At 35.7% G+C, this 19,284-nt stretch overlaps 1 protein-coding gene across 5 annotated transcripts in view; it reads left to right on the top strand.

The window, feature by feature from the left end:
- The window catches only part of Vav3 (vav guanine nucleotide exchange factor 3), a 348,664-nt gene that overhangs the window by 278,830 nt on the left and 50,550 nt on the right, over positions 1–19,284 (top strand). For 3 of the 5 annotated variants that reach the window (XM_048814633.1, XM_048814635.1, XM_048814636.1), the window contains exons 20-21: positions 10,232–10,368; positions 17,954–18,013. In XM_048814633.1, the coding sequence (XP_048670590.1) occupies positions 10,232–10,368; positions 17,954–18,013 (197 nt within the window). The remainder of the gene's footprint in view (positions 1–10,231; positions 10,369–17,953; positions 18,014–19,284) is intronic. The other 2 variants (XM_015502627.2, XM_048814637.1) reach the window with 1 other exon arrangement.

The raw sequence follows: 19,284 nt of genomic DNA, 5'->3' as shown, positions 1-19,284 counted from the left end.
ATTTCTAGTTCAGTATATCTTTTCTATGCATAACTTTTTGGCACAATTTCTCACTATTTTAACAATTATATCTTTTCTTTGTAGTTCATAGTTTACATTTTAATAATTATTACTTTCATATTTTTATTATACCCTTAGATGACTAAAAGGATTGTGTATCTAATCCTTAAAAAAACTTATGCTACTTTTGAACATGTCGAAACTATAACATACATTTGATAAATAAGGATGATTGAGAAATGAAGGTCAGTAGAGGGGGTAGAGAGAGAAGAGGGGAGGGGAGGGGAGGNGGGAGGGAGATCGAGAGTGAGCGAAAGACTGAGAAAAGCAAGCAAATGAAACAACTTACTATATAGGAATAAAAAAAAATATTTTTAAACTATAGATGATACAAGTCACCTAATTTAAAGCATACTGAGGATAAGTATAAATTAAGAGTATTATTATTAAGCACTTTCAAGAAATACATTAGCTATTTTGCACACTAAAAATAATTTTATTTCACAAAATTTTAGTTATATATAGCATATTGATAGAAATGAAAGCAGAAATACAATTTAAAATCAAGTCAAAACTAATTATAATTCTACAGTAGCAACAAAACTGAGTATTTAATTAGTGACTAAATTTAATTATTAGAATAATGTTTGTTGTGTAAATTTGAGTGGAACAATATATATAAAAGGAAAGGAGACAGATAGCAGTAAATGGTTAACTCTGTGAATGACAAATGTATAGACTACCTTGACCCAACCTATTTGCTGAGGATTGTGAGAAACTGTAAAAAGCTCAGCATAATTAAAAAAAAAAAAGTGAGTAAATATGAGATTGGAACAGAATGACACTGGAGAGTTATCATGGGCCAGAGAGTCTTATAGATGATGGCCAGGAGTTTAGATCTAATTCTAAGTGTAGTGGGAAGGGTTTTAAATAGGAGAATATTGTTATATAATTCATGTTTTTTTAAAATCCTGCTGCTATATGCAGGATCAGCTATTATAAAAGTTGACAAGGGGTGACCACTTAGAAAGAGAATACTTGAACTGAGAGGTAGAAATGAAAGTAAGAAGAAATGCTTTTGTTAGAGGTACATTGGAGGTGTAATTCAGTGTGCATGCCACGTATCTAGAAGAGAATTTGGGGCAGGGGAAAGAATTACTACATTTCTTCCTTTTGTCTTTAAAAAAATTCATTGATGTAAAGATTACAAATTTGTCATCAAGGTGTCACTGTCTAGGATATAAACTCTCCACAAAGACACATAGAAAGGTGTTTATGGTCTGTTACATGTTATTTTGTATTAGCTAAATAAATAATCTTTGTGTAATAAATGGTTTTGAAGTAATAAGTGTAAGTATCTAAAAGAGTGTGTCTAAGGCATTAAAAAAATGTGTTAGTTTATTTGGGCAGCTGCAACAGAACATCATAAACTAGGTAGCTTATAAACACAGAAGAAATTGATTTCTCACAGTCCAGAGGCTGAGAAATCCAAAGTCAAGGTGCTGGAAGATTCTGTCTGATGAGGGCCTACTTTCTGGTTCATAGACTGTTGTCCTCTCCTTGTGTTCTCACATGGTGGAAGGGGTGAGCAGCTCTCCAGGATCTCTTCTGAGGGCACTATCATGTCCACTGAGGCATCACCCTTATAAGCTATTCACTTCCTACCACATGGGGGATTAGTTGTCAACATATGAACCAGGCGTGAACATTCAGTCTATAGCAGTGGGTTTCTTAGCAGAAGTGATACTTGAGCTTTAAGGAATGAGAGGAGAGGTCAGAGTTTTTAGTTTCCTCCATGGATGTGGGCTGAGATTTATGTGCAGACAACAGCATGTATAATTCCAGAAAGAAGGTACAGCATGCTAGTGAGAACCTTACCTGTTCAATAAATTTCAAATAATTCAACAGAAATTAGCATAGAAAGGGTATAATGAATTGGGCCAGGCTCTCAAGATTGCATATTATCTCTCTTAAATTTTATCCTTTGCTTTTATTCAGTGTCCCGGCCCCCAAGTACTTTAAGCTCATTTCAGTCTCAGAGTCTTCATGTTTATAGTTCAACTTGATTGTTCAGTTTCACCCCCATCTCAGAGGCTTACAGCTTTTTCCTTAGGTCTTAAGCCTGACTTGCTCACCTTCCCACAAAATCCTCTCACCCCTACATCATAAGCACTCTGTAATCCAGTATTTTTTCTAAATGCATTTTAGTAATACTTAAATCTGATTTTTATCACTTTCATCCGCTTCCTTTGTGTTTGTCACTTTCTCTAAAATACAAGTTTTAAGGATGGACATGGTTAGTCCTTTTTCCCGGTGCCTAGAAATGAATGATGTGTATATACCTGTTGAGAAAATGAATTAACCTGTAGAGCAAGGAAGGAAACTAGGCTATTGCAAAGTGTCTTAATTGATTTTACTTTTACTCTGTTCTCTTGTCCCTCAGATATCTTTATGACTGAACTCTTAAAACTACTCCTTCTTTTTTTTTTTTTAATACTGAGGATTAAAACCAGTGGCACTTTACCAATGAGCCACATCCCCAGTTCCTTTTTGAGACAGTATCTCTCTGAGTTGCTTAGGGCCTCATTAAATTTCTGAGGCTAGCTTTGAGCTCACAATCCTCCTGCCTCAGCCTCCTGAGTTACTGGGATTATAGGGATGTACCACCATGACCAGTGAAAACTTTTTTTGATTGGAGGAAAGAAACATGCTGAGTTTCTTTGGGGATAGGAAGAAGGGTAAGAATATAGCCCCCAAAATCATATTAGTGGTCACTTGGGATCTTGGTGCCTTCTACAAAGGAAAAGTCCAGCAGACATTGAAGAAAATATTTTTGGACCAACAGTTCTGGAAACTAATGATCTTAGTCATTTTAGGAGTCAGCAAGGCCCTGCTGACCTATGCATCTGCCTTCTCCTTTCATGTCCTCAAGAGCAAATCTGGTCATCTGGTTCATCCTCCTTCAGTAAGAACTGCCCCCATTTGATGGTCTCCTTTTGCTTCCTCCCAGCCACTGGTATCTCGTGTATCTGGCCTCTTTATTGCAATCTTTGGCTTAATCACCATCCATGAAACACTTGGGTATGCTGAGCAGTGCAGAATGATGTGGTTTAAGCGATTATAACTTTGTGTAGGTCCAACTACATATGTCCATTTGCCCGTAGATCCTCAGCTGCATGTGGATGTGTCAGCCCCTGAGAGTTCCATGGATTGTCTGGTGTGGTGATTTTTTTTAAGTTGGATTTTTTTTTCTTTTTCTTTTTTTTAATATTTTTGGTACTAGGGATTGAACTCAGGGGAACTTGACCACATCCCCAGCCCTGTTTTGTATTTTATTTAGAGAGGGTCTCACTGAGTTGCTTAGCACCTTACTGTTGCTGAGGCTGGCTTTGAACTCATGAACCTCCTGCCTCAGCTTCCTGAGCTGCTGGGATTACAGGCAAGCACCACCTCACCTGGCAAGGTGGGAGTTTTTGAGGATCTGATTTAGAGTATACCAGTAGGAGTTATTACCTTTCTCCTAGAATGAAGCTGGTCTTGGGGAACTCTCCCAGTTCTTTCCCCACTTGGAGGAAAATCTATCCCCCATTGCTGCTGCCCAAGATGAAGCTGAATGCCCAGGTGGCATGGGATGCACCTCAGATCATGCTGATAAGTCATCCCTATCAGGAGGCTTGTGCTCGGCCACAGCCTTTTCATGTAGGTTGTGAGGAGTGGCTGCCTGCTGTAGGGTCACTGAACTAGGAGTCAGTCAAGTGAGTTCTTGTTCTGTTTCTGCTTTTAACTATCTTTTTGATATTAGATCACTTATTTGCCATTTTGGTTCCTAGTTGTATAATATAGAAAATAAGGTGATTAGACTAGACAATGATAACACTCTTATTTGAGTTGTGTGATTGTGTACTTTTTCTGTCTTAAAAGAAGATGATGAGATAGTTCTGGGCTATGCTTCTCAAAATGGATTCACATCCTTGGGAATGATTATTTACCAAGAGTCTGCTAAACCCACAGGGTGTTCTCCAGGAGCTAGGATTTTATTTAAAGATTTTAGGGAAACCTTTTTTTTCACTAAAATATCCATATATGTTAATACAGAATTTTAAATTTGCATGGATTTTAAAGTTACATGAAATTTTAGAGTTCTTTTGCACTCGTAACCTATAACATCTTTTTAATAAATTAAAATTTAAAAAACCTTCCAAAAGGCACTATTCTATCTTTCACCCTTGATTCACAATTCACTAATACTCTAATAGGCAGTGCCAAAGAGTGGCTAGTCAGTGTTTATAAAGTTGGAGGAAGGCTTCTACACCCAACCCTTCTTTTTATATGAGCAATAACTATTTCCTCCATTTGACTCATCGTTGTTTATAAAAGTAAAGTAGGCTGCTCTGGATGAAGATTTTTAAAAATCATTGATGCGAAGTGTTCCCTTTGTGAACAATTAGTTCTTTAGACTAGTTTGTTTTCCACCAAATTGTCCGCTTCTGTTATCACAGATGGTTTTCGCTCTGAGGCTCCTTTTGCTCCTCTAGGAAGACCAGCAAGTGAAGGAAAGAGTAGTGCCTTCTTGGAAAGAGCCCTGAAAGGTATGGTGGGCAGTGGAGGTGCAGCCCCCAAGTCTACTCAGCCTGCTTTTTAGAGGTTTAGCCTTAGATTGTGGACTTGAATCAGAAAGGGCACAGATCTTAATTTAAAGGAAGTTTTGTTGATATGATGCCAGATGGTACTTACTTCACTGTAATTTTCTCAAAAACAAGTTTGGTCATGTTGGATGTTGGTCTTGGTGCTTTGTACATGTACCCAAAGAATGAGGTTCTAAAAACCTAGCTAGAATTTGGTAGTCACAGTGAGGAAACTTGGAGAAAAAAATAAAATATATATCTTAGGATCCTACTTAAGATTTATTAAAACAAAATTTCCTGAACTTTCATGAATAGGAATATTTTTTAAAAGTTCCCACTGCACAAGAAACCATGCCCAATTGTGTTGCTCCTTTTGCATTCACCTGTCAGTTTAGTGGACTGAGCATAGTCTGTCTGAGGACAGGAGTCATGCCCTGGCTCTGTTCTGAACCCTCCATGTCCAGCACTGGGCAAAAGATACAGTTACAAATGAATGTGTGTTATGCTCATGATCAGTTTCCCAGGATAAACCAAAGGTTTCCTCTGACATCTTGCAGAACTAATTATTTTTTAATGTGGCTGTGTTTAGATTTTAAATTAGGCCTCAGAGGTGAAAGGCCAGCACATTACTGACAGCATATTTTTCTCATAGGCAGCACTCTCCTCTGAGTTATTGTCCCAGGGAAGCCCATTGCATTAGGGCAGCAATATCAGCATCCTGAATAGATCCTAATCTATATTGTGACAAGCACTCTTCCTGCCCTGCTTAGACAACACAGCAGCTGATACTGGTACAATAACTGTTAAGTTCATTGAGTTTGAGGGTTTAAGTGAAAATTATTAATGAAATTGTTTATGTCTGGTAAATTTTCTAATAGGATTCTATATAGAATTAATGTTTTTATAAAGCACTTTTTAAAACAATTTCTTGGCATGTGTCACATTTCTTTTTTCTTTTTTTTTGAGACTTTAGTGTTCCACATGGCTTCAAGTTTTATTTAATCAGAACTCCATGACTATTACTGGCATGTAACTATCATTTTAATATTGCCAATTCTTCTGTATGTGAATCTTTCATGCATAAGGCTGACTTGGAGACTTTGATTTAAGACCTAGCACAATTACTAGGGTTAACAAAAATTCAAGGAAAGAATTATGCACGGGTTAGATATTAAGGGTATAGTTAGCTGTACAAAAAAGCATTTGTCATAGTGAATAAAACTAAATAACTAAACATTTGACAGGATACATAATTTTGGCTGAGCTATTTCAATCATAATTTATAATTATGATTATAATTTATAATTATGATTATAATTTATAATTATGATTATATAAAAGTTTTGGGAATTTCCAAGATTGCCCAAATATATATGATGAGATTACATGTGATTATTTTGCACGCAATGTCTGAAGATAGTTGCAGCCTTAATGCTTAGATTTTGGTGAGTAGCACCGTGACTGTGCCATCTCTGCTGTTAATGTAGTTCTGGAGCAGAAAGAAACTTAACAACTACTTAGTCTTAGTTTTCCCAAGGAGAAATAAATAGCTTTCTGTGAGTTGTGAGTTTACAATATAATGAAAAGCATATTTTTTAAAATTTTTTATTGTTGGTTGTTCAAAACATTACATAGTTCTTGACATATCATATTTCACACTTTGATTCAAGTGGGTTATGAACTCCCATTTTTACCCCATATACAGATTGCAGAATCAAATGAATGACAGTAGAGGGGGTAGAGAGAGAAGAGGGGAGGGGAGGGGGGATAGTAGAGGATAGTAGAGGATAGGAAAGGCAGCAGAACACAACAGACACTAGTATGGCAATATGTAAATCAATGGATGTGTAACTGATGTGATTCTGAAAAGCATATTTTTGATCATCTTTTTAAAGATAACCTTTGGGTATTTGTTTGTGATTAATCAGTGTCAATGAGGAAGACTACATTTCTGCTCTTAAGAGTTCAGACTGTTTTGCATCTCAAATCCTTCAAAGCATGGATAACCAAGGGAAAATATATCTATAGTTTTTTTTTTTTTTTAAGAACTAGGGATTTTCAGCCTCAATGAAAATTTGCATGGATTTTAAAGTTACATGAAATTTTAGAGTTTGAAAGGCTAGCCTATGAAAAGGAGATTTGCTTCCTTCAGCATAATTCCAGATAGAAGGAGTCAGGTCAATGGAAAAAGGTTACAAGAGAGAGATTTTTGAATAAGTTTCAGGAAAACCTTGTTAATAAACTATATGCCACTATGACTGAGTTGTCATGGGGACATGTCATGACTGTTCTGTCCTGGTCATTTTTAAACTCAGGTTAATACCCATCAGGCATATTTTATAAGGAGAGGAAAACCTACACTAAATCAACAGTAAATGGCTATTCGAAAGATGAGCATCTGTAAATCTAATTTCTTCTGTGTTCTTGATCTCATTTATGAGGTGTGATGCCTGCTGTGGCAGTAGATTGTGTTAAATATTATATTGATGGCTAAGTGCTGACTTGAAGTTTAACTCATTCCCTCTTTTCTTATTTTAATTGCATTTTAAATCTCAGTTGATGTGATTATGTTCACAGCAATGTGGCTGTGCCTTTTTAGTAAAAGGAAGGTTCCTTTGGAAAGCAACTATTTGTCCTGCGGTATTTGTAGAACACCTTCTGTGTGTTAGCATCAGAAGCAGGGTCAAAATGTCAGTCTTCTTTATGTCATTGTGCCCTTGTTTCCTTTCTTTTATCCTTTGATCTCTGTAATCCTGTAGCCCTAACAACAAATCATGCTAAAATGGAAAGTGCTAACCAATTAGAAACAAATACCCAAGGATCATCTAACAAATAACCAGAGGTATAAATTCCATTATATTATAAACTCACAATTTGTCCCATGAGAAAAGCATATGAGTTGAATAAATATTGTTCTTTGCAAGTCCTTTGTGGGCAGAATTGAGGCTAGTTACTATGTCTTTTTGGCTATTTCTTGGACTCGACCATAATTCCTGGCAAGGGTTTCCCATTTTTGTTTCAAGAATGAGGTTAGTAACATTACTTATACTATTGTTTGTCTAGATCAACTTCCCAAATGGAGCTTATAACCAAATAGTAATAGCAGAAAAGTTAGAGTAAATGAAAAATGAGGAATAAACGGAGCTATAAAAGCAAAATCCATTGTTGCTACTTTGTAGCATAGTTAGGTCTTATTTTCTGACCAGACTATATTAATACATTTGCACTTTTCCTTTTTAAATACTATGATTTTTACTAGGCCATGTGTTATGGCATTCTATCCTCTAAAAAGGCAGGAGGCAACATTGCCTGACATCTACAGCCTTGTATGTAGCTTGGCATTTCTATGCTATAATCTCAAATGCATTTTGGGGTAGTGAAATGTCATCCAGTGAATGTTTGTTCCTAAACATCCTATACGTTTTCAATCATTTTTTCTTGATAATGACATATGACAATGGGCATGTTGACAATGAGAGAACTGGCCTCTTTCCCACTGTGTGTCACATGTACATGGCACTGCTCTTTTTATCCCAGTGGGTCTTGGCCATAGACAACTGTAGGAAAGGACAGAGCCACATGCATTATTTCAGCTTTGAAAGCTCTTCTTTCTTGCCTTCATCTTCTATTTAAAAATTGGCATAAACCTGGGGCTGGAGTTGTGGCTTACAGGTAGAGCCCTCGCCTAGCATGTGTGAGGCAGTGGATCTGATCCTCAGTACCACATAAAAATAAAATAAAGATATTGTATCCACCTATAACTAAAAAAAATAAATATTAAAAAAATGGCATAAACCCAAAATTGCCCAGGGAGTCTACCAAATGCCCTAGACACGCTCAATAAAACAGAGGCAAACCTCAACTCTGACTTCCAAACATGGAATAACGATCACGCATACCAGACTCCATTTGAAAAATTCTACGTTATCCTCTTTTATATATTGAGCTTTCAAATCAATTGTCATGTGTACGGGATGTTTAGATTTCATTTTAGGTTAACAGTAGCAATTTAATAGAATGTGTAAAATAAGCACTCTCTGTACTTGAAGGCATTTACAGTGTGTAGAGAACAAGTCTGATAAACACTTCAGCCAGAAGAGTTCTCCTGTGGAGTATTGTTTTTGGGAAAAACAACAAAGACTGCTGTTTGTGTTAGGGTGCCACCCTTTAGCATCTGGAAGGAAATCACTCCATTATGGATGTGAGATTAAATTCATCCCTCTGGGGGTCTGTGGCTCAAGAACTGAAGCAAGGGGTGATGTACCAATTCCTAACATGCCTCAGCAGTTGCAGCTGTTAAATTGGGGTGAAGGATGCAATGTGTTTCAGCCCTCTGCCTTCTGATTGACTGGATTGATAAGGCACTGTTGACAAAAGCTTTTCAGTTCTAATTTATAGTGACATTCGTTTTCCCCTCTCTGCAGTGGCTGTTGAAAAGGATTTTGAGGACTTTATTGAACTCTTTGCTGGAGCATTCCATGTAGTTATCGAGGCCTTTTCTAGGCAACTTGGACAGCAAGAACCAAAACGGCAGTCATTATGTACCTCCTTTATGTACTAAGTGCAGCACTTTCAGCCAGTCACTACAGTCAGTCATTAGCATAAAAATTCCTGAAGTGTAATAAGCAATGACTTAAGTTCTGTAATATGCAATAAATATCATGTTCATGAGCAATCTTTCCCTTAGGAGGGAGCAGTTTCACCTCTAAATACCAGTATTGGTACAATTAGGCCTGTGTGTAGTTGAAGTTGCTGTTCTCAAAAATGAAATATTGAACTGATGTCTTCAATGTCTTCATTGAACATTCAAAAAAAATACAGAGAGTGGACAGATCTGTTTCATATATCATTGATGCTATTGGCTTGGACATGTTCCCTTCATTGGTCTGTTTTGCAAGCCTAAATTTGAGCCCAAAGAGTTTCTTCATATAAATGTCTCAAGTATTGCAGTGGCACATCCATCACCCCTTTGCTTTTGAATTACAAAGATAACCTTAAGATAGCAACCTTATACTGGGCAGTGTGATACATACACAGAAATGGTGAGCCTCCTTAGTGATGAAATCAACCAATGCCCAAGAGGAAAGTAGTAGGCAAAAAGGATAGAGTTGATGAAAAAATTGATTCTTTTCCATTAAACTGTACCATACGTGATGGGTTTTTTATGAATCAGGCATCAACTAAAAGAAATATTTTTCCAACTAAAAAGAGATTGATGGTGAGGGAGAGGTAAAGTATGTAAGGGATCATGGGATAAATTCATGTCTTCTATTACCATCTCGAATAGTGAGAAAGTTGAAAAGCATTCCATTGGAATTACTTCAAATGTTTACTTGGACCTAGTGGTATTAAAATGTTTTTAATGTTGGGCTGGGGTTGTGGCTCAGAGGAAGAGCACTCGCCTAGCATGCATAAAGCACTGGGTTGGATCCTCAGCACCACATAAAAATAAAATAAAGGTGTTGTGTCCACCTACAACTAAAAAAAGAAAAGAAAAGAAAAAATGTTAAATGTATTTTAATATTAATAATGGCTTTAAAAAAATACATTTGGACTTTACACATCATTGCTTTCTCAATTCTAGAACTCACATTGCTTATTTTCAGGTTTGCCAAAGATGCAGGTCATTAGGAACTACACTGGAACACCACCCCCAGCTCTTCATGAAGGACCCCCGTTACATATCCAGGCAGGGGATACCGTTGAACTTCTGAGAGGAGATGCACACAGTCGGTTTTGGCAGGTACTATCAAAATTATAACTTTTTAAATTTAATGGATGATTCATAACTGCATGAAGAATAAAGCTGTTATAACTGATTGCTTGCTTTCAGATTCAGAAATCTTACATACTATGGAGAGGGAAATTATTTTTTTTATTAGCCTTCCTCATATTTACCAATACCAAAGTGGCAGTGAGTATTAGAAAGCTAAAGGAAAATAGTGTCAATGCTGTTACTCATAATTATCATTTTTATTAAAAATTCATACCTTGCTAGAGCAGATTTTCCAAACTCAGTACCTGTGGGCATGATCTAATTTGCATGGCTTTAATATATTAACAGTGTACTTCAGGGAAACTACCTAATTAGCTTGCCAGTGGCCATTTCTGGCCATATTTGATTCTTTGCCTACCCACAGTACCTGAGGTTCTCAGAGGTTGCCCTGGGCATTTTTCATGAAATATATGAAATATGAAAAGTAAGTGATTATGTTGATGTTTGCTAGTGGTAAAATGCATCTTGCCAGTAAGCCTACATTTGATTTAAGCATTTTTTAAATTGAGATAAATATGCTATAATGTTAAGCTTTGATGAAGCTGGATAATAGAAGCTGCTGTTCATTAAATTATTCTCTATTTTCTTTTGTATGTTCAAAATATTCCCCAGCAAATCTAAAGGATTTGTTAAATATCTATTGTGCATTGAGGGAAGAGGTGGGTAAGGATCAACAGGAAGATTAGCATATGAATGAAATTTGGTTAAGGGTAAAGGGAGAAAAGGCAGAGAACTATTGGATAATATCCCACTGTGCACACATGTAAGCAAGAGCTTTCACTGGCATGGAATATTTTACTGTCTTTCATCTCATTACATGAGAATGCTCTAAGATTGAACATTTATCTACAACCATCATTTCAACTGCTATAGGCAATGAGTTTTCCAAAGCTCCAATATTTTTCTTAACTATCATACTCCTTTCATATGTCATCCTTCTCAGAAGAAAGAAAAACAGAAAAATTCTACTAACTCATGCATCCCTCAACATAACCGCAGGATATACCTACATTCTTACTTGCCTTTCTTCTTGGATTTTCCATCTCACATTTTCAATTTCATTCTCCCCCTGCTCCTTTTCTATGGTATATAAATATGCTCAAGCTCCTTGCCACTGAAAACACATGGGTACCTCAGTCTTTGGTTCTATCAGGTTCCCTCATTCCTTCTCACCCTCTTGTTCTCCCATAGCAAAGCTGCACTTGTTAGGGGAGTCATGTGTTCCATCTCTTCCCCTCTATGTTACTTATTTGGCTCACAGCTACCACTTAAAACCCATATATATATATATATAATCTTTGAGATATATGCCCACTTATACGTATTTAAAATGTGCAACTTTGATAAGTTTTGACAAATGTGTATACAAGTAAAACCACCATTACAGTCAAGATAATACATGTACTCACTGGTCCCAAACTTCTTTTTTTAAAAAAATATTTTTGTAGTTGTAGATGGACACAATACCTTTATTTTTTACTTATTAATTTTTACGTAGTGTTGAGGATCGAACTCAATGCCTCATACTTGCAGCCACTGAGCCACAATCCCAGCCCCACCCAAACTTCTTTTTAATAACTTTTTTATTTGTTCTAATTAATTATACATGACAGTAGAATGCATTTATGCACTTTGATATATCATACATAAATAGAGTGTAATTTCTCATTTTTTTCTGATTGTACATGTAGAATCACATCAGTCATGCAGTCACATATGTACATAGGTTAATAATGTCTGTTTCATTCTAAGATCCTTCCTATCCCCATTCCCCTTCGCCTCCCTTCACTCTCCTGTACGTAATCTAAAGTTCTGTTCTTTCGTAGCACCCCCCACCCCCGCATTGTGTATTAGTGTCTATATATCAGAGAAAATATTGTGCCATTGGTTTTTTGGGATTGGCTTATTTCACTTAGCATGATATTCTCTAACTCCATCCATTTACTAGCAAATGCCATAATTTCATTCTTCTTTAAAGCTGAGTAATATTTTTGTGACCCTTCATGGTCCTTCCTTCATACCCTCATTTATTACTCTACCATTCCAACTCCAAGGTAAAACCATTGTTCTGCTTTCATATTATGGATAAGTTTTTACCTTTTAGAATTTTATACAATGTGTATTCTTTTTTTGTATGTCTTTCACTCAACATTATCATCTTGAGATTTAATCATGTTCTTTCTTTTTATTGCTGGTTATTATACCATTTATAGATATAGCACAATTCGTTTATTCTCTTACCAATGGATTTTCTGGTTGTTAGTGGCATTTGGTTGTTACAAATAAAGTGTTTGTGAACATTCAAGTATAAGTCTTTGTATGGTTGTCTGCTTTCATTTTTCTTAGCTAAATTTCAAGAGGGTAAATGATGGATCATACATAGATATATGAATATATTACTAAATATATTTTACTAAACCTGATTTTGAAAGTCACTGTGCCATGCTACATTTTCACCAGCTGTAGAGAAAAATTTGAGGTGATCCATAACTGATCCAACATTGTGTATGGTCAGTCTTTTTCATTTTTTTCTGGTCTAATTGCTATATAGTAGTATCCCATGGTGTTTTTTATTTGCATTTCCATAATAACTAAATAATTGTGAGCATTTTTTCATATATCATCCATCTACGTTTAGTGGTGAATAAATACTTATTCCAGTATTTCATCAAAAACAAATTCTTAACAGATTTTCTTTTCTAAATATTGAGAGTTCCTTATATATTTTGGGCCTAAATCCTTTCCTTATAAAATGTGTTATTTTTATATATTTTCTTCTAATCTGTGGTTTCTATTTTTATTCCCATTGTTATACATAGAACAAAAGTTTTTATTTTTGATATAGTCCACTTTGTCAATTTTTTTGATTATGCAATGGGTGTTTTATTTAAGAAATATTTTTGAGTTTGGGAACATAGCTCAGTGGTAGGCTTGCCTAGCCTGTGCAAGGCCCTGGGTTTGATTCCCTAGAACTACATTAAAAAACAAAGCAAAACAAAACTTCACCTCTCTCAAAGTTAAAAAAAATACTCTTCTATGTTTTCTCCTAGATATTTTATAATTATAGTTTTTACATTTAGGTTTATGATGCATTTTGAGTTATTTTTGTATATGATGAGTAGTGTTCATATTGTTTTAAATATGGATAGCCAGGTATTATGGCAACATTTGTTGAAAAATCAATTATTTATCTACTGGGTTACCTCTGCACTTTATAAATAAATGAGTTGACCGTATATGCAGGTATATTTCTGTAGCCTCTATCCATCTCTTTTCCAGTGTGCTGCTGCCTGCCTTGCTTATTATAGTTTATAAGTCAGCTTGTGTTAGTCTTCCAAATTAATTCTGTTCTTTTTTTTAATGTTTTGGCTATTCTTAATCCTCTCCATTTAATACGAATTTTAGAATCACCTCGTCATTTTCACCAATCAACACCTGCTGGGATTTTGGTTAGAATTGTATTGAATTATAGATTAGTATAGAATTGATAATATTGAGTCATCTAATCACTGGACTTGATATACTCTATTTAGCTCTTCTGTAATTTCTTAGCAGTGTTTAGTAGTTGTCAGAGTCCCATTCATACGTGTCTTTTGTCGTATATGTAATCACTTCCCTTTGATGCTATTGTAAATTACAGTTTTAAAATTTCAGTTTCTATTATTTATCAGGAATATATAGAAATATAGTTGTGTATTGATGTTTTTTCATCTTGTAACTATTGTTGAACTCACTTATTCTTGTAGCTTTTCTTCTCCAGGTCCCAACACACATTTTATATAAATAATTATATTGCCAATTAGTAAATATGGTTTTACTTCTTTCTTTGCAATCTGGATTCCTTTTTTTTTTCTCTTATCAATGACAATGTCTAGAACATAAGTAAAATGTTAGATACAAGTGGTGAGAGAATACACCCTTGCACTATTCCTGATATTAGGGGAAAGTTTTAAGTCCTGTACCATTGAATATGATGTTACCTCTAGTATTTAACAAATGTCCTTTGTAAAGTCAAGGAATTTCTTTCTTCATCCTAGTTTGCTGAGTTTTTATCAGTAATGCATGTTACGTTTTGTCAAATGCTTCTTCTATATTAATTGAAATTATTTTATTATTTTTTATTTATTAATATGGTAAATTTAATGGATTTTCATATATTAAATCAATCTTCTGAAACAAGCCCCTGCATTATACTTTTTATACATTTGTGTTATTTTCTTGATTTTTTTTTTTTGGTCTGGCTTGGGTAATAATGTAATATTCAAAGATGTGGAAATGGGAACAATTTCTTTCTTTTTAGGTTTTTAAAAGCAATTTTACAGAATTGCATAATTTTTTCCTGACATGTTTTATGTAATCCACCATGAAATCTCTCTAGGTCTTAAAGTCTCTTTAATAGGAAAGTTTCCTTAAACTACTGTTTCAATTCCTTTAATAAATATAGAGTCATCCAGGTTATCTATTCTTCTTGAGTGAGTTTGGATAGTTTGTTTCTCAAGGAATTTTACCAATTTGTCTAAATTGTCAAATTTAATGGCCTAAAGTTTTCATGGTTTTCCTTCATTTGCCTTTTAGTATCTATTTTTCTGTAGTAGTGTTATCCCTCTCATTCCTGATGTTATCAACATGTGTTTTCCTTCTTGAACTCCTTTTCCTGATCAACCTGACTAGATGGATAGGAATTTTATTAATCTTCCCCAAAAAACAGCTTTTGGTTTCACCCCTTCTCTCTATTGTTTTTCTTTTCCTGTGTCATTGATTTTTGCTCTGGTCTTTATAACTTTCTTTATTCTCCTCTTTTGGGCTTAATTTGCATTTCTTTCCCTAGTTTCTTAAGGTAAAGTGTTTACTCATTGATCCTTTTTCTAATATAGGCAGTTATTATATAAATTTCTAAGTGCTGCTTTTCTCACTTTCTTTAGAATGCTGTATTTTCATCTTCAGTCAATTCAGACTACTTTCTAATTACCTTTCACTTTCTTTTAATGGGTTATTTAGAAATATGTTATTTAGTTTTCAAATATTTAGGGATTTCCCAGACATATTTCTGTTTCTAATTTCTTTTCTTTTTTTTTTTTGGCTATGGAAGTTGATACTGGGGATTAAACTGAGGGGCACTGGACCACTGAGCCAGATCTCCAGCCCTATTTTATATTTTATTTAGAGACAGGGTCTCACTGAGTTGTTTGATGCCTCACTTTTGCTGAGGATGGCTTGAACTCGAGAACCTCCTGCTTCAGTCCCCTGAGCCACTGGGATTACAAGCATGTACCACCCTGCCCAACCATAATTTCTTTTTAAAAGTAATTTTATTTTTAACTTGAACATACAAATTATACATTTAATGCCATACCATAAGATAATATAGTTCATATGATTGGAATCATTTTAAATTTATTAGAAATTGTCTTACGGCAAATGTAGCTAATAAGTTGTCTTGAAATCAGATTGTGTTAGTGATAGAGCAGAAAATGGTCTATCTTGATAAATGTCCTGTGTGTACTTGAAAAGAATCTGGATTTTGTTTCTCACAGGAGGGATATTCGACAAATATCAGCATGATCCAAGTAATTGATAGAGTTGTTGAAGTGTTCAATATCATTGTTGATTGATGGCATAACCACATGATCCACTCCCTTTCCTATAGTCAAGTTGAATTTTTTTTCTTTCTACATTTTTCCGTGGTGAATTATAGTTGCCCATAATGACGGGATTTGTTGTTACCTATTCAAACATGCACAGAATATAACAATATAATTTGGCCAATATGGGACCCCAGCACTTCCCCCTTCCCTCTCCTCCTCCCCTCCCCCTGCTCCCTTTCCTTTATTGATATCCCTTTGATTTTCATGAGATTCCTTGCCCCAGTCCCAGTTTTTTTTTCTTTTTCCTTTCCTAGATTCCACATATGAGATAAAACATATGACTGGCCCTTGACTTCTGAGTTTGCCTTATTTTACTTAACATAACGGTCTCAAGTTCTACCCATATTCTGTCAAATGGTGTTAATTCCATTTTTCTTTATGGCTCAATAAAACTCCATTGTGTTTATATTATGTCATTTTCTTTATGCATTAATTCTTTCATTGATGGACACTTATGCTGGTTCCATAGTTTGACTATTGTGAATCCTGCTGTATACATGTGTATACATGTATGACTATAGTATGATGCCCAAGTCTAAAATTTTTGTGTTCTATTCCCTCCTCTCATCCGTCCCTCTCTACATCTTTTAGTCATCAATTCCTTCTCACTTTATCTTCTAAATTGCTTTCAATACATTTCTTCCTTTCCACCTCCATTGTAAAGCTTCTACTTGACTCAACTGTTGCATATCACCTGGGATCACCTTCTAAGTGATCTCCTCAATCACCTTCTAACCTCTAGAAGTTGTCTGCTACGACCATCCTTTCTACCCCACAAAATCCAGATATAATTACAGAGTTTCTTGTTGGTGGTGTCTTCCAGTATCTTCCTTCTGACTACACACAGTTCACATTTCTTAGCCCTAATGGTGGCACGTACGAACCACAGGGTGCATCCCTGCCTACCTCTCTGATTTCACAGCTCACCATCCTCCAACTTCTCATGTGTTCATCATCATTCCCATCACCCCTGCACCCCTATCTATTGCTCTGACATTTCAATTAAAGCCTTTTCTGTCGAAATTTTCTCTTCTGTATACTCTCTTACTCTACCCTATTTCCAGGTAGAACTGAGAAAAATTCTTTTCTTGTGATAATAATTACAACTAAAAACACCAACAATTAATGCTTATTCTATGTTTTAGATACAAAGTAGAATTCTAAGCATATTTTACATATATGAACACATATAATACAAATGAGAATTATATAATGTGAATTATGATTATTATCATCCTCATTTTATAGAACAAACCAGAGTACGTAGAGAGTGAGTAGTCTGCCCAAAGTCACACAGCTCATGACTTGGCAGGGCTGGGAATCAGACTTAGGAATTCTAGAAACAGAGGCCAAGCTCTTAACTACCATACTTTGCTGCTGCTTCTGTGGTCATGCTGTCATGATCAAACTTGTGCTGCACCTTAGTTTAGACTTTATGCCTAATGACAGGGGAGGTAGGCTTATGTGCCGTTTAAAAAGTACCTGTCTTTATGCTAATTAAAATGGTTTCTTGTGTTTGTGTAACTACCATCAAATTTGTGACAGTATTTGAGTTTTGTCTTTACTAAACAATGATTTATTATTTCTTATAAGGCTGTAGGTTGATAAGGTGGCTCCTTTGCTTCACTTGATGTTGGCTGGGGTGATACAACATAGAAGGTCCAAAATGGCCTTGTCCACAGGGTTGGCAGATAGGACCAGCCCTGTCTGGGAACTCAGCTGTAGCTGTCTATCACAGTGACCTCTTCAGTGACTCTTTAGGCTTCTGCACAGCATGGTAGGCAGGGGCAGTTAGACATCTTACACAGTAGCTCTAATCTAAGTGTAAAAGCAGAAGAAGCTGCCAGACTTTCTGAGCTTTATGTCCAGAACTGGTGCAGTTACTTCTGCTGCTTTTTATTTGTTAGCATGGAACAAGGACCAGCCCAGACACAAGGGAGAGGATAATGCAAATGGAATACCAGGAGGTATGGTTCACTGGAGATCACCAAGGTACCAGCGTGCCTTGAAAACATTGTTGAAACTGTCTGAGAGGCTCCAAGAATAAACTGACTTTGTAAACAATTCTCAAGGGTGCTAAAAACCAGTCCATTTCTCACTATGGAGAAAGGAAAGAGTCATGCTAAGGAAAAGTGTTGAAGATCTTGGTGTATATAAGGAGTTCCCAGTCTATGGTGTGTTTGAGATCAATGAAGGTGGTGAGAATAGCCCAGCAGGAACCCCAGAAAAGTGTGTGTGTGTCTGTGTGTGTGTGTGTGTGTGTGTGTGTGTGTCTCCAGAGGTGTTTACCCTTGAGAGAGAAAGATTTGGACCTTCATATTTTTTTTCTAACAAAACTTTGCTTCTTTTCAGTCTTCTTTCTTTCCGATAATTTAGATTTGGGAAGCTTAAATATGTAAATATGTAATTTTTCTTATTTTTTGTTATCATGATTTTTTTTCCATATTCATTATTTCACTTAATACACAGCGTTGAAAGTATGACTATAATTTGGGTTCTATGACAAACAACAGCTCAGTACTCTTTTTACTCAATTGTACTGCCTCCTATTCTTTCTAGACAAAAAGAAAGACGTTATTGTCATTTCCTCCCCAGCTGCCTGGAAACATGAAGAATTTCTAGTATGATGCTAGAATGGCTTTCAAAATGCTTAAGAGAATTGTAGGAGAAATGAGAACTACTCAATGACAAAATGTGTATTATTTTGAGGGGAATATAATGGTTAGGGAGAAGAAAGGCTAATATTTACAACACAGTAAGAGAATTAGCAAAAAGAATTAGCAAATTTCAGATCAGCAGGTATGCACTGAGTGCCACCTGATATGCACTAACTGCTCACGGTGCAGTTATCAGCTGTCATCATTGCTTTGACATTACGGTCTTCTGTTTCTTAAGGAACCACTCATGCTTGCTGGAGCTAGTAATGCATTTTAATTGTTAGGCCAGTGTTAATGATTCATGTCATCTTTTTGACATGGATGTAACATGAGTCAAACTGTCTTACAGATATCTCTGATACAGTCAAAGGATTTTCACTCAACGAAAGCTTCTTATTGATAGGAGCAGTGGTAGAGTGAGAAAGCCTAGATTCAAATCATGTACTTGTCGCCAAACACCTATATGTCTTGGGTCAAATCACTTAATCTCTATGTAATTTAGCTTCAAGTGTTACACAACCAGGACTGGACCTGAGTGGTGTTCCCAACCCTTACTGACTCTTTGGGAGGCTTTGGAATGA

The sequence above is a fragment of the Marmota marmota genome, unplaced genomic scaffold, assembly GCF_001458135.2.
Source record: "Marmota marmota marmota unplaced genomic scaffold, marMar, whole genome shotgun sequence".
Classification (NCBI taxonomy): Eukaryota; Metazoa; Chordata; class Mammalia; order Rodentia; family Sciuridae; genus Marmota; species Marmota marmota.
This window is presented reverse-complemented; position numbering and strand designations above follow the sequence as displayed.